The sequence below is a fragment of the Notamacropus eugenii genome, chromosome 4 (assembly GCF_028372415.1).
Source record: "Notamacropus eugenii isolate mMacEug1 chromosome 4, mMacEug1.pri_v2, whole genome shotgun sequence".
NCBI lineage: Eukaryota > Metazoa > Chordata > Mammalia > Diprotodontia > Macropodidae > Notamacropus > Notamacropus eugenii.
The window spans coordinates 79476279-79486276 of NC_092875.1; the positions used below are offsets into that span (position 1 = coordinate 79476279).

At 40.8% G+C, this 9998-nt stretch overlaps 1 protein-coding gene across 2 annotated transcripts; it reads left to right on the forward strand.

The window, feature by feature from the left end:
- Window positions 1-458: 458 nt before the first annotated feature.
- Window positions 459-8021, forward strand: LOC140500098 (beta-1,3-galactosyltransferase 2-like). 2 transcript variants are annotated; one of them, XM_072602380.1, is made up of 3 exons: window positions 465-547; window positions 1145-1319; window positions 1533-8021. In XM_072602380.1, exon 3 carries the CDS (start codon window positions 1554-1556, stop codon window positions 2586-2588), a length of 1035 nt encoding a protein of 344 aa, XP_072458481.1. In that variant the 5' UTR covers window positions 465-547; window positions 1145-1319; window positions 1533-1553; the 3' UTR covers window positions 2589-8021. The 2 variants fall into 2 exon arrangements, with proteins under 2 accessions (XP_072458480.1, XP_072458481.1); XM_072602379.1 differs by lacking the exon at window positions 1145-1319 and having other exon boundaries at window positions 459-547.
- Window positions 8022-9998: the final 1977 nt, after the last annotated feature.

Below are 9998 nucleotides of genomic sequence, written 5' to 3' on the forward strand. Positions count from 1 at the left end.
GTATTCTCTCCCCTTCTTTTTTGATGTACAAATGCTAATCTTTTAATGTTTGCCTTAGAATGATATGTGCCATGTTTTGTTAATATTTTACAGATTTTTGTTAGGACACTTCATAAATCTGTTATGGAAACATTTTACAATTTTGAAAGTGTACTTTAAGACTAATTACTGCATAGGTGTCAGTAGCTTTAAAATGAGTAAGGGATCCATGACCTTCAATCAAGGATGAATTATTCAAATTTCAAGGATTTTGGTTTCCCCAATTGTGAAATGAAGAGTTGGATCATGTGACTTCTGAGGTTATTTTCAGCTATAGACCTATGAGCTTGAGCCCATATGGACTTAGCCTCGCTGTCCTTCCTTGTTGCCTGGGTGATCCGTCCTGCCCCATACTTTGAGATGAGCTCAGAGTAAGCACTGCCCTACCCTTCCCACCTCCACATTCCTCCCATATCAAGTGCCTCCCTAGACAAAAGTCTAGCAGTCAGTCCCTTGTGAGTTGTGGCCCTGCTATTGAGACATCACAGGCATCCTGTCCAAGAAAAGGGTGAGTACTCTGCTACAGTAGAGGGGAAAGAAAAGAAGAAAGGGAATTTGAGAGTGGGAGCCAGGAGACCCGCTCAGGGTCCCTGAGTTACTCAGGTAAAAAATTAAATTCAGCATTTATCAAGTTCCTACTATGCCCTTGCCTTTAGGGAAAACAGACCCTGGGATCAGGGCTGAGAATAGGGGCCAGATGTGTCACAGGGATTTTCTCCAATCTAGCCCCTGGGCTTCTCAGGGCAATAACCTAGAAATTTGTCTCCTATTCTGGGGGACTAAGGAGGAGCAGGGGGGGGTGGGGAACAAGAACTGTCTCCTGGACTGATATCAGATTTTTAAGGGCAAGAACTCTGGGTCTAGACCTCATCTCCAATTGGTCAAGCTATGACTCTGGGACTCTGAGATAAGGAGAGCACTTCAAACATGGAAGAATTAAGCAAAGCAAGACTCTTAGTAAATGAGGACAAATTCCACTAATCGTTCTAATTCTTAATAACACAGGCTCCGGAGGTGACATTAGAGTTCTCATACTTCCTTGTCCAACAGGGACAATTAGTCCAATTAGCACAATTAGAGGTGATACTGCTTGTTCCCCATGTAGGTACTCCGGGGGTCCTTCATCCTCCAGTCTGTCTTTCTCACGGTATCGTAGACTGTCAGAGCTGGACTACACCTAAGAAAGCTTCCAGATCAGACTGGGAAGACCATAGAGTAGAAGAGCTGGGACCAGAGGCCAGGACTCCTGTTTCCCAATCCAAACTCTTTCCCCTGGACAAGTACGGTTCTCCCCACCCCCAATACCTCTCCCTGTGATTTCTCATTCTTCTCAACTTCCCTGCCCTAATCCCTCCCATTATTCCTAGATCAGCAAATCCTGGCACCATCAACCAGGAAACATCTAGCCCACAAAGAGGGGGGAATGAGCAGGAGGCATGGGAGTGTGGAACATATGAAATTCCTTATCCAATGCTAACCTCCTTCTTGACCAGAGCTTTTGTATCCTGAGGCTGATGAGGGGGCAGCTGATACTGAAGGTTTTACTGGGTTCAGCTTTCATGGGACTGCTGGTGTTGCTGATAGCTCAACAGCAGGATTTCTCCACACCTTCAATGGATCTGTACCCCTCATCCCAGAAAGCCCCCACTGAAGACCCTCTGGGCCTCTCTTCGAGGAAGTTTGAGTGGCAGGCTCGGACACCACATCCCTTGGACCTCAGGTATCCTTATCCCTACCCTTTCCTGATCAACCATCCTGACAAATGTGAGGGTCCCAGAGGTGCCCCCTTTCTGCTCATGCTGGTGATGACCAAGCCCCAGGATGTGGGGATACGCCAGGTCATCAGGCAAACATGGGGCAATGAGACCTTGGTTCCTGGTGTGGTCATCCACCGCCTCTTTGTTGTTGGCCTGCCCCAACCCCTCTTTGCCCAGGAACTTCAGACCCTCCTGGAGGAGGAGGACAAGGAGTATAGGGATCTGCTCCAGGTGGGCTTCTTGGATACATACCACAACTTGACTCTCAAGGTCCTCACAGCACTGGAATGGATGGCCCAGTACTGTCCCACTGCCCACTATGTGCTCAAGGTGGATACTGATGTCTTCTTAAACCCCAGCTACCTAGTACAGCAAGTGTTGCAGCCCAATAGACCTCTACAGTCCAACCTTATCACAGGCTACATCTACAGAAATCCAGTCCCTTTTCGAAAACAGGGTCAAAAGTGGTACATGCCCCCAGAGCTGTATTCCCATGACAAGTATCCAGACTATTGTGCAGGCCCTGGCTATGTGATGTCTGGCTCCCTGGCCCTCAGGATCCTGACTGTAGCTCAGAGAGTCAAGGCCATCTACTTGGAGGATGTGTTTGTGGGGTTGTGCTTGAAAGAGCTTGGAGTGAAGCTCACGCCTGCTTCCCCCAATACCTTCCTGATTGATAAGAAGAAGTATGACCATTGTGCCTTCCACCGACTTGTCCTGGTTCACCACTTCCAGCCCCAAGAGTTACTCCAGATATGGCCAGACTTCCTGACAGCTAACACCAGTTGCTAAGTGGTACAGTGGACTTGGAATCAGAAAGACTTGAGTTCAAATCCAATCTCACACTAGGAAGTCACTTAACTTCTGTTTGCTTCAGTTTTCTCAACTACAAATGAAGATAATAATAGAACCTGCCTCCCTGGGTGGTTGTGAAGAAAAAAATGAGGTAATATTTGTAAATTGCTTAGGATAGTGCCTGGCATATAATAGGTATTTAACACGTGCTTATTTCTTTTCTTGTGGAATGAGGGCTTAGTGAAGGGGCCCACATACTCCCTCCCCTTACCTTGCCCCACATAAGTAGAGAGAGTGGTGACTAATTTCATCCCATAGGATTTTCCAAGCTGCCTCTATTTCTCAGGGCAGCCCTATAGCCAGCCCAGTGATCTCTGGAGTTGTCAACCGAGCTCTTTTCCTCCTTCATCCCCACTCTTCAGAGCTCACTGTTCCAGCGACTCAATGGATCTTCCATCATGTATAGGCTCTGAATTGACCCTCATGCCTCAAGTGCATCTCCAGGTTTGAAAAGACAGCCTGATGTATGGACCAAACACTGAATTTTGAGGGAAAGGACCTGGTTTAGATTTCCAGATTATGATTACTTCTCTCTCAGCCTTAGTGGTATTGTCTACAAATCAGCAGGTTTGGACCAAATGACTCTAAGGTTACTTGTAGCTTTTCCTCTGCTATCCAGCAAAAACAAGAAAATGGACAAACCAAAGTCCAAATCCTTGTGCCTCTCTGGTTTGTCTTTATGATGAGAATTTTGTTAGCTTTCTGTTAAGCTGCTTTACTTACAAAGCACAAAGGATGCAAACTAATTTCTCTTGTGTAAAGATCAGTTTTACTAGCATTTATTAAAAGTAAATAAGATTCACTGTTAGACATCATACCAATGAACTCCTTATGTACTTGTATGCTTCATTTTGGATATAATTTTAGTCAAAAAAGTTTTATATTAGAATTAGGGTGAGATTGATAGGTTGATTGATGGATAGCTGGATAGATAGACGGATGGATGGATGGATGGATGAATGGATAGATGGATAGAAAGATAGATAGATAGATAGATGATAGATACATAGATACATAGACAGATAGATAGATGGTAGATAGATAGATAGATAGATGGATAGATGGATAGATGGATAGATGATGGATGGATAGATGGATGGATGGATGGATGGATGGGTGTGTGTTATAGGGTCCTCACATAGTACAAGCTACACAGGATCTAGAGAAAACTACATTAAGTCAGCCTGCCACTTGACTCATTTTTATATTTAATCTTAGCACTTTGAGCTCTAGGGTAATATAGGGGCTTGCTGGTATATTTCCTCATTAATAAATAAAGTCTCAACATATCTCCCAATTAATCAACTAAACTCAAAGCCTTCCATTCTAGTTCATCAAACATTATTAATTTAACAAATTGAAAAGATCTACTTTCCCAATAGTAGTTAATCTTTTCTTTCATAACAACAATGACAGCATTTCTGTCTACTTCAGGGTTTTCAATGTACAATATAATATATATATATGCATATATATGTTATCTTATCTGATTCCCATATCAATCCTATTTGTATACTCATTTAAAAATGAAGAAACTAAGGCTGAGAGAGAGGAAGTGATTTGCCCAGGGTCATACAGTTAGTAAGTATCTGAGGCAGGATATGTACCCAGGTCTTGATTCCTGAACTGGCCACTGTTCTCTCGACTATGCCACCTAACTACCTCTATATTATATCCTTTAATCCCCTAGGATGAAATAAAATTGAAAGTTATCCACTACAATTTATTAACAATGAAATCTATAATAAAACAATGGTAATTGTGTAAAATATTTTAGCTCTGTCAGCTACATATGAATTCTCCTCCTTTCTGAAAACAGTCACATATCATCTAAAATGGCCAGTCAGTGGAGAAGTCAGAACACACATCCCTTATCAATTGAGCTCCCCATCTTATGTGGGCACAATTAGTGGTGCTGCAAGACAATTCCAACAGAAACGTCATAGATCACAGAAAATCTTTGACATATTGTGAGAATGACCCAAATGTAACACAGAGACATGACATCTGCACGTGCCATTGGAAAAATGGTGCCAGTAGACTTGTTCCACACAGGATTGCCCCAAACCTTCAATTTGCTTTAACCACCCCCCTCCCCCGCAATATCTGCAAAGTGCAATAAAATGAAGTCCAATAAATATATACGTGTGTATAAAAACACTTCCTTCAAAAACTGCAGAAGCTATAAAAACTGTTACTATCTCTTTAAGGAGGAGAGGAACTTTATAAGTTATATATAGCTAAGTACTAGACCTGGATCTTATTAGTTTAAGGAACTATTATTCATGCAGTCTGAATTTCTCTGTGATTAGAGTTGTGGGTTTCGTAAAGCCCTGAGGGTTTGTCAGGTTGGTGTCAGTGTGAGTCAGAAGGAGGACTGAAATCTGAGTTTTATTGTCCTCTAGGGAAGCTGTTTCTCCACTACACCATAGTGTGTGTGTGTGTGTGTGTGTGTGTGTGTGTGTGTGTGTGTGTGTGTGAGAGAGAGAGAGAGAGAGAGAGAGAGAGAGAGAGAGAGAGAGAGAGACAGAGACAGAGACAGAGACAGAGACAGAGACAGAGAGACAGAGAGACAGAGAGAGACAGAGAGGCAGAGAGAGACAGAGAGAGACAGAGATAGAGACAGAGACAGAGAGAAAAGAGAAACAGAGACAGAGAGACAGAGACAGAGAGAGAGATGGAGACAGAGAGACACAGGGACAAAGAGAGAGGGACAGAGAGAGAGAGAGATAGAAGGAGAGACAGAAAGGGAGGGAGAGAGACATAGAGAGACAGAGACAGACAGACAGACAGACAGAGACAGAAACAGAGAAGTACTTATCAAACATTCAACAGGTTTTTTTTTCCTAACTTCCTCAAAAGGCTTCCTAACCGTTCCCCACACCTATATACATAATAAAATAATAGTAACTCACGTCATCACAATATTTGTTCATAACTGAACACACAGTCTAGCCTTAGATAATCACTACCTTCCAGTGCCATTATCTATATATTACTCTCAGATTAATTGTAGGAATCAGTACAACATAGATATTCCTTACTCCAAACAGCATGCACCTGTGCTCAGGTCACTGAGGGTCAGACACCACTCATGAGTGTAGAAAACATTGTCCATGAGCTAGGCTCATGTTCTTTAGTCAGTTAGCATTCCAAAAAAGACTGTTTGCAAGTGTCAGAAATGTGCATGTATTTATAAATACATATATGTTCTTATATGTGTGGGAATACACCCCAGCTGCTAAAAATGCTTCTGATTTGCAGGGAAGTTTTGACCTGTTGAGTTGAGTGTTGAAAGATTCCAAGAAAACCAGGTAAAAGAACAAAGCATTCTGGGCATGTGAATAACCAGTGAAAAGGCATGGAGATAGAAGATGGAATGCCATGTCTGAGGAACTGGAAGGAGGCCAATGTGGATAAATCATAGAGTGTGTGGAAGGGAGTAACTTGTAAGAAGGTTGGGCAGAGGTGGGGTGGTGGTGGCAGGAATCACACGCAACAGTGATTCTCTGACCCTCACTGCCTGGAGTCTAGGTCTGTTACATTTCACTGTTCCCCTTGGGAAGTTGTATCTCATTTGTGCCTTTGACTCAAAATCCCACCAACTGTGTTCCCTCATTTTAGGGGTTCACAAGCACACTAGCTGCATTTGGCCACAAAACAACCATTTTGCTTTTATTTCCCTCAAAGGACAATATTTACCTCCAAGATATAGCAAAAATAAATACATAAATATATTCCCCACCACATCAGGGGACACAATCTCCCTATACCACCTTGGTCTGGGGGAGCAGAGGAGAAGGAAATTAGGTTCATAGCTTAACTCAGTTCCCATATAGCACCAGTCTCACCAGGTTCCAAGTACAGAGATCTCATTGGACTTGCCCATTCAGACCTTAGCTTCTTGGGGCTTCCTTGGGGTTGGGGTAGGGCTGACAGCAATATCCATCCTGGAATACTGGGAACCAAGGTCTCCATGGCTTGTTGTGAAAGAAAACACAGTCTTCCCACCCCACCACACGCACAAACACACACAAAAAATAAAGGTGTTTTCTTTTATTTTGGTTTTTTTTCTTTCCTGTGGTTTTTCCCTTTTGTTCTGATTCTTCTTTCACAACTGTTGTGGAAATATGTTTAATATGATTGTACATGTATAACCTATATCAGATTGCTTGCTGTCTTGGGGAGGGGAAAGAGAGGGAGGGAGAAAAAAAATTTGGAGCTCAAAATCTTATAGAAGTGAATGTTGAAAACTAAAAAAACAAACAAACCCAAAATTATAACTATTTTACAAACAACTCATGCAAGGCAAGAACTCAAATGGAGATCAGAAGAAGCAATAGAAGGACACTTTCAAGGACTCTCTGAAGAACTTTGGTATTTAAATGGTAGACACTGGCACTGGACCACTCAGCATGAAGTGCCTGAATCAAAGACAGTATAAACAAAACAGAATTACTGTAGCTCAAAAGAAATATGACATGCACAAATTTGTAGACATCTCCACATGTTTATATGGTCTATTTGTGACTGGTATGTGGTAGAGTCTTCTGAGCTCAAATTGGTCTTATCGGTCATAATTCGACACACCATATATTGACCCGGACATCACTGATGTCATTTTGGTCTTCTGAATATGGACAGGAACAAATGAACGAATGAATATATTATTGTTGTTCTGTTGAAAAAAAAAAAAGGATGTTTCACTCTGCCTTCCAACTCCATCAGTTCTTTTTCTGGAGGTGGACAGCATCTTCCACCATAAGTCCTCTGGAACTGCCTTGAATCATTATATTGATGAGAATAGCTAAGTTATTTACAATGGATCATTGTACAATATTGCTGTTACTGTTGTACACTGTTCTGGTTTTATTCACCGTACTTTGTATCAGTTTAGTCTTTCCAGGTTTTTCTGAAAGCATCCTGCATGTCATTTCTTATAGCACGATAGTATTCTATTATATTCATATGCTACAACTTGTTTAGCCATTCCTCCATTGATAGGCATCCCCTCAATTTCCAATTCTTTGCCACCACAAAGAGCTGCTATAAATATTCTTGCACATATAGGTTCATTTCCTTTTTGTTTTTTAATCTTTGGGATATAGACTTAGCAGTAATATTTATGGGTCAAAATGCATACACTGTTATATAGCCCTTTGGGTATAGTTCCAATTTGGTCTTTAGAGTGGTTGGATCTGTTCACAACTCCATCAACAGTGCTCTAGTGTCCCAATTTTCCCATATCCCTCCAGCATTTATCATCTTCCTGTTTTGTCACATTAGCCAATCTGATAGGTGTGAGGTGGTCTCTCAAAGTTGTTTAATTTGCATTCCTCTGACCAAATAAAGATTTAGAGCATTTTTTCACATGGCTATAAATAGCTTTGATTTCTTCTGAAAACTGTTTGTTCATATCATTTGACCATTTATCAATTGGGGAATGACTTGTATTCTTATAAATTTAATTCCATTTACTTTATATGAGAAATGAAGGCTTTATCAGAGAAATTTGATGTAAAATTTTTTTCATTTATGATTACTGTGTCTTTATCTCCATCCCGTCTCCTCCATATTTGTCCTTCTCTCTCTCTTCTTTCACTCTGTCCCTTCTCAAAAGTGTTTTGCTTCTGACTTCCACCTCTCCCACTTCACCCTTTTCTTATCCCCTTCTCCTCCTACTTTCCTGTAGGGTAATATAGATTTCTATACCCAACTGAGTGTGTATGTTACTCCCTCTTTGAGCCAATTCCAATGAGAGTAAGATTCAAGCACTTCTTCCCTCTATTTCCCCATTTTTCCCCATATAAAAGCTCTTCTGCACCTCTTTTATGTGAAATAATTTATTCCATTCTCCCTCTCCTTTCTCCTTTCCCCCAATGCATCTCTCTTTCTCACTCCTTAATTTAATTTTTTTAGTTATTATTCCATCATGGTCCATTCACACCTGGAAGGAGTATACTCCTTCTAACTGTTCTAATAGACAGTTCTTAGAAGTTACAAGTATCATCTTCCTATGGAAGAATGTAAATAGTTTAACTTTATTGAATCTCTTATGAATTATCTTTCTTGTTTTCCTTTTCATACTTTTCTTGAGTCTTGTATTTGAAAGTCAGATTTTCTATTCAGCTCTGGTCTTTTCATCAGGAATACTTAAAAATCCTCTATTTCCTTAATAGCTATTTGTTCCCCTGAAAGATTATGCTCAGTTTTTCTGGATAGGTGATTCTTTGTTGTAATCCTAACTCCTTTGCCCTCCAGAATATAATATTTCAAGCCCTTCAATCCTTTAATATGGAAACTGCTAAATATTTTGTTTTTCTGATTGTGATTCCACTATATTTGAATTATTTCTTTCTGGCTGCTTTCAACACTTTCTCCTTAACTTGGGAGCTCTGGAATTTGGCTATAATATTCCTGGGAGCTTTCATTTTGGGATCTCTTTTAGGGATTGATCAGTGGATTCTTTCAATTTCCATTTTACCTTCTGGTTGTAGGATATCAGAGCAGTTTTCCTCGATGATTTCTTGAAATGTGATATCTAGGCTCTTTTTTTAATCATGGCTTTAAGATAGTCCAATAATTCTTAAATTATCTCTCCTCAATCTATTAGCCAATTCTACTTTTTGAGGAGTTCTCTTCAGTGGATTTTCTGTGCTTCTTTTTAGCCTTTTCATCTATTCTGTTTTTTCACTATTTTTTGTGCCTTCTTTATCAGGCTGTTGACTCTTTTTTTCCTCATTATTTTCTTGCATCACTCTCATTTCTTTTTCCAATTTTTCCTCCACCTCTCTTATGTGATTTTTAAAATCCATTTTGAGTTCTTCCAGGAACTTCTTTTGGGCCTAAAATCAATTCACATTTTTCTTTGAGGTTTTGGATGTGACTTTTCTGACTCTGTTGTCTTCTGAGTTGATCTTCCCTGTCACTATAGTATCTTTCTATGATAGGTCCAGGTCCTCTTTATTTTTGATGGTTTGCTTATTTTTCCAGTCTATTTCTTGACTTCTAACTTTATCTTAAAGTTGAACTCTACTCCTCGGGTAGAAGGGGGACTGTCTCACACTTCAGCTTTTTCATGCTGCTATTTTTCAAGCTAATTCTGGGGATCTGCAAGTTTTCGGTGCTTCCAAGATGATATAATGTAAGGAGAGGTGTACTCACTGTTCTCCTGACCTGTGATTGAGTCTCTGAACTACCACAAGAGTTCTTCTTCACCCTAGAACCATGCCCAGGGTCCTTGCCCACCTGTAGCCACAACCTCTGGCGTGCTAGTGCTTTTTCTTGCCCTGTATCTGGGACCCTGAACTGCATATGGACAATGAAACCAAGTCCTGCTCCCTGTGC

What these genes read in the sequence shown, in the direction of transcription:
- LOC140500098 (XM_072602379.1), top strand. Translation starts at nt 1,554, where the DNA reads ATGAGGGGGCAGCTGATACTGAAGGTTTTACTGGGTTCAGCTTTCATG.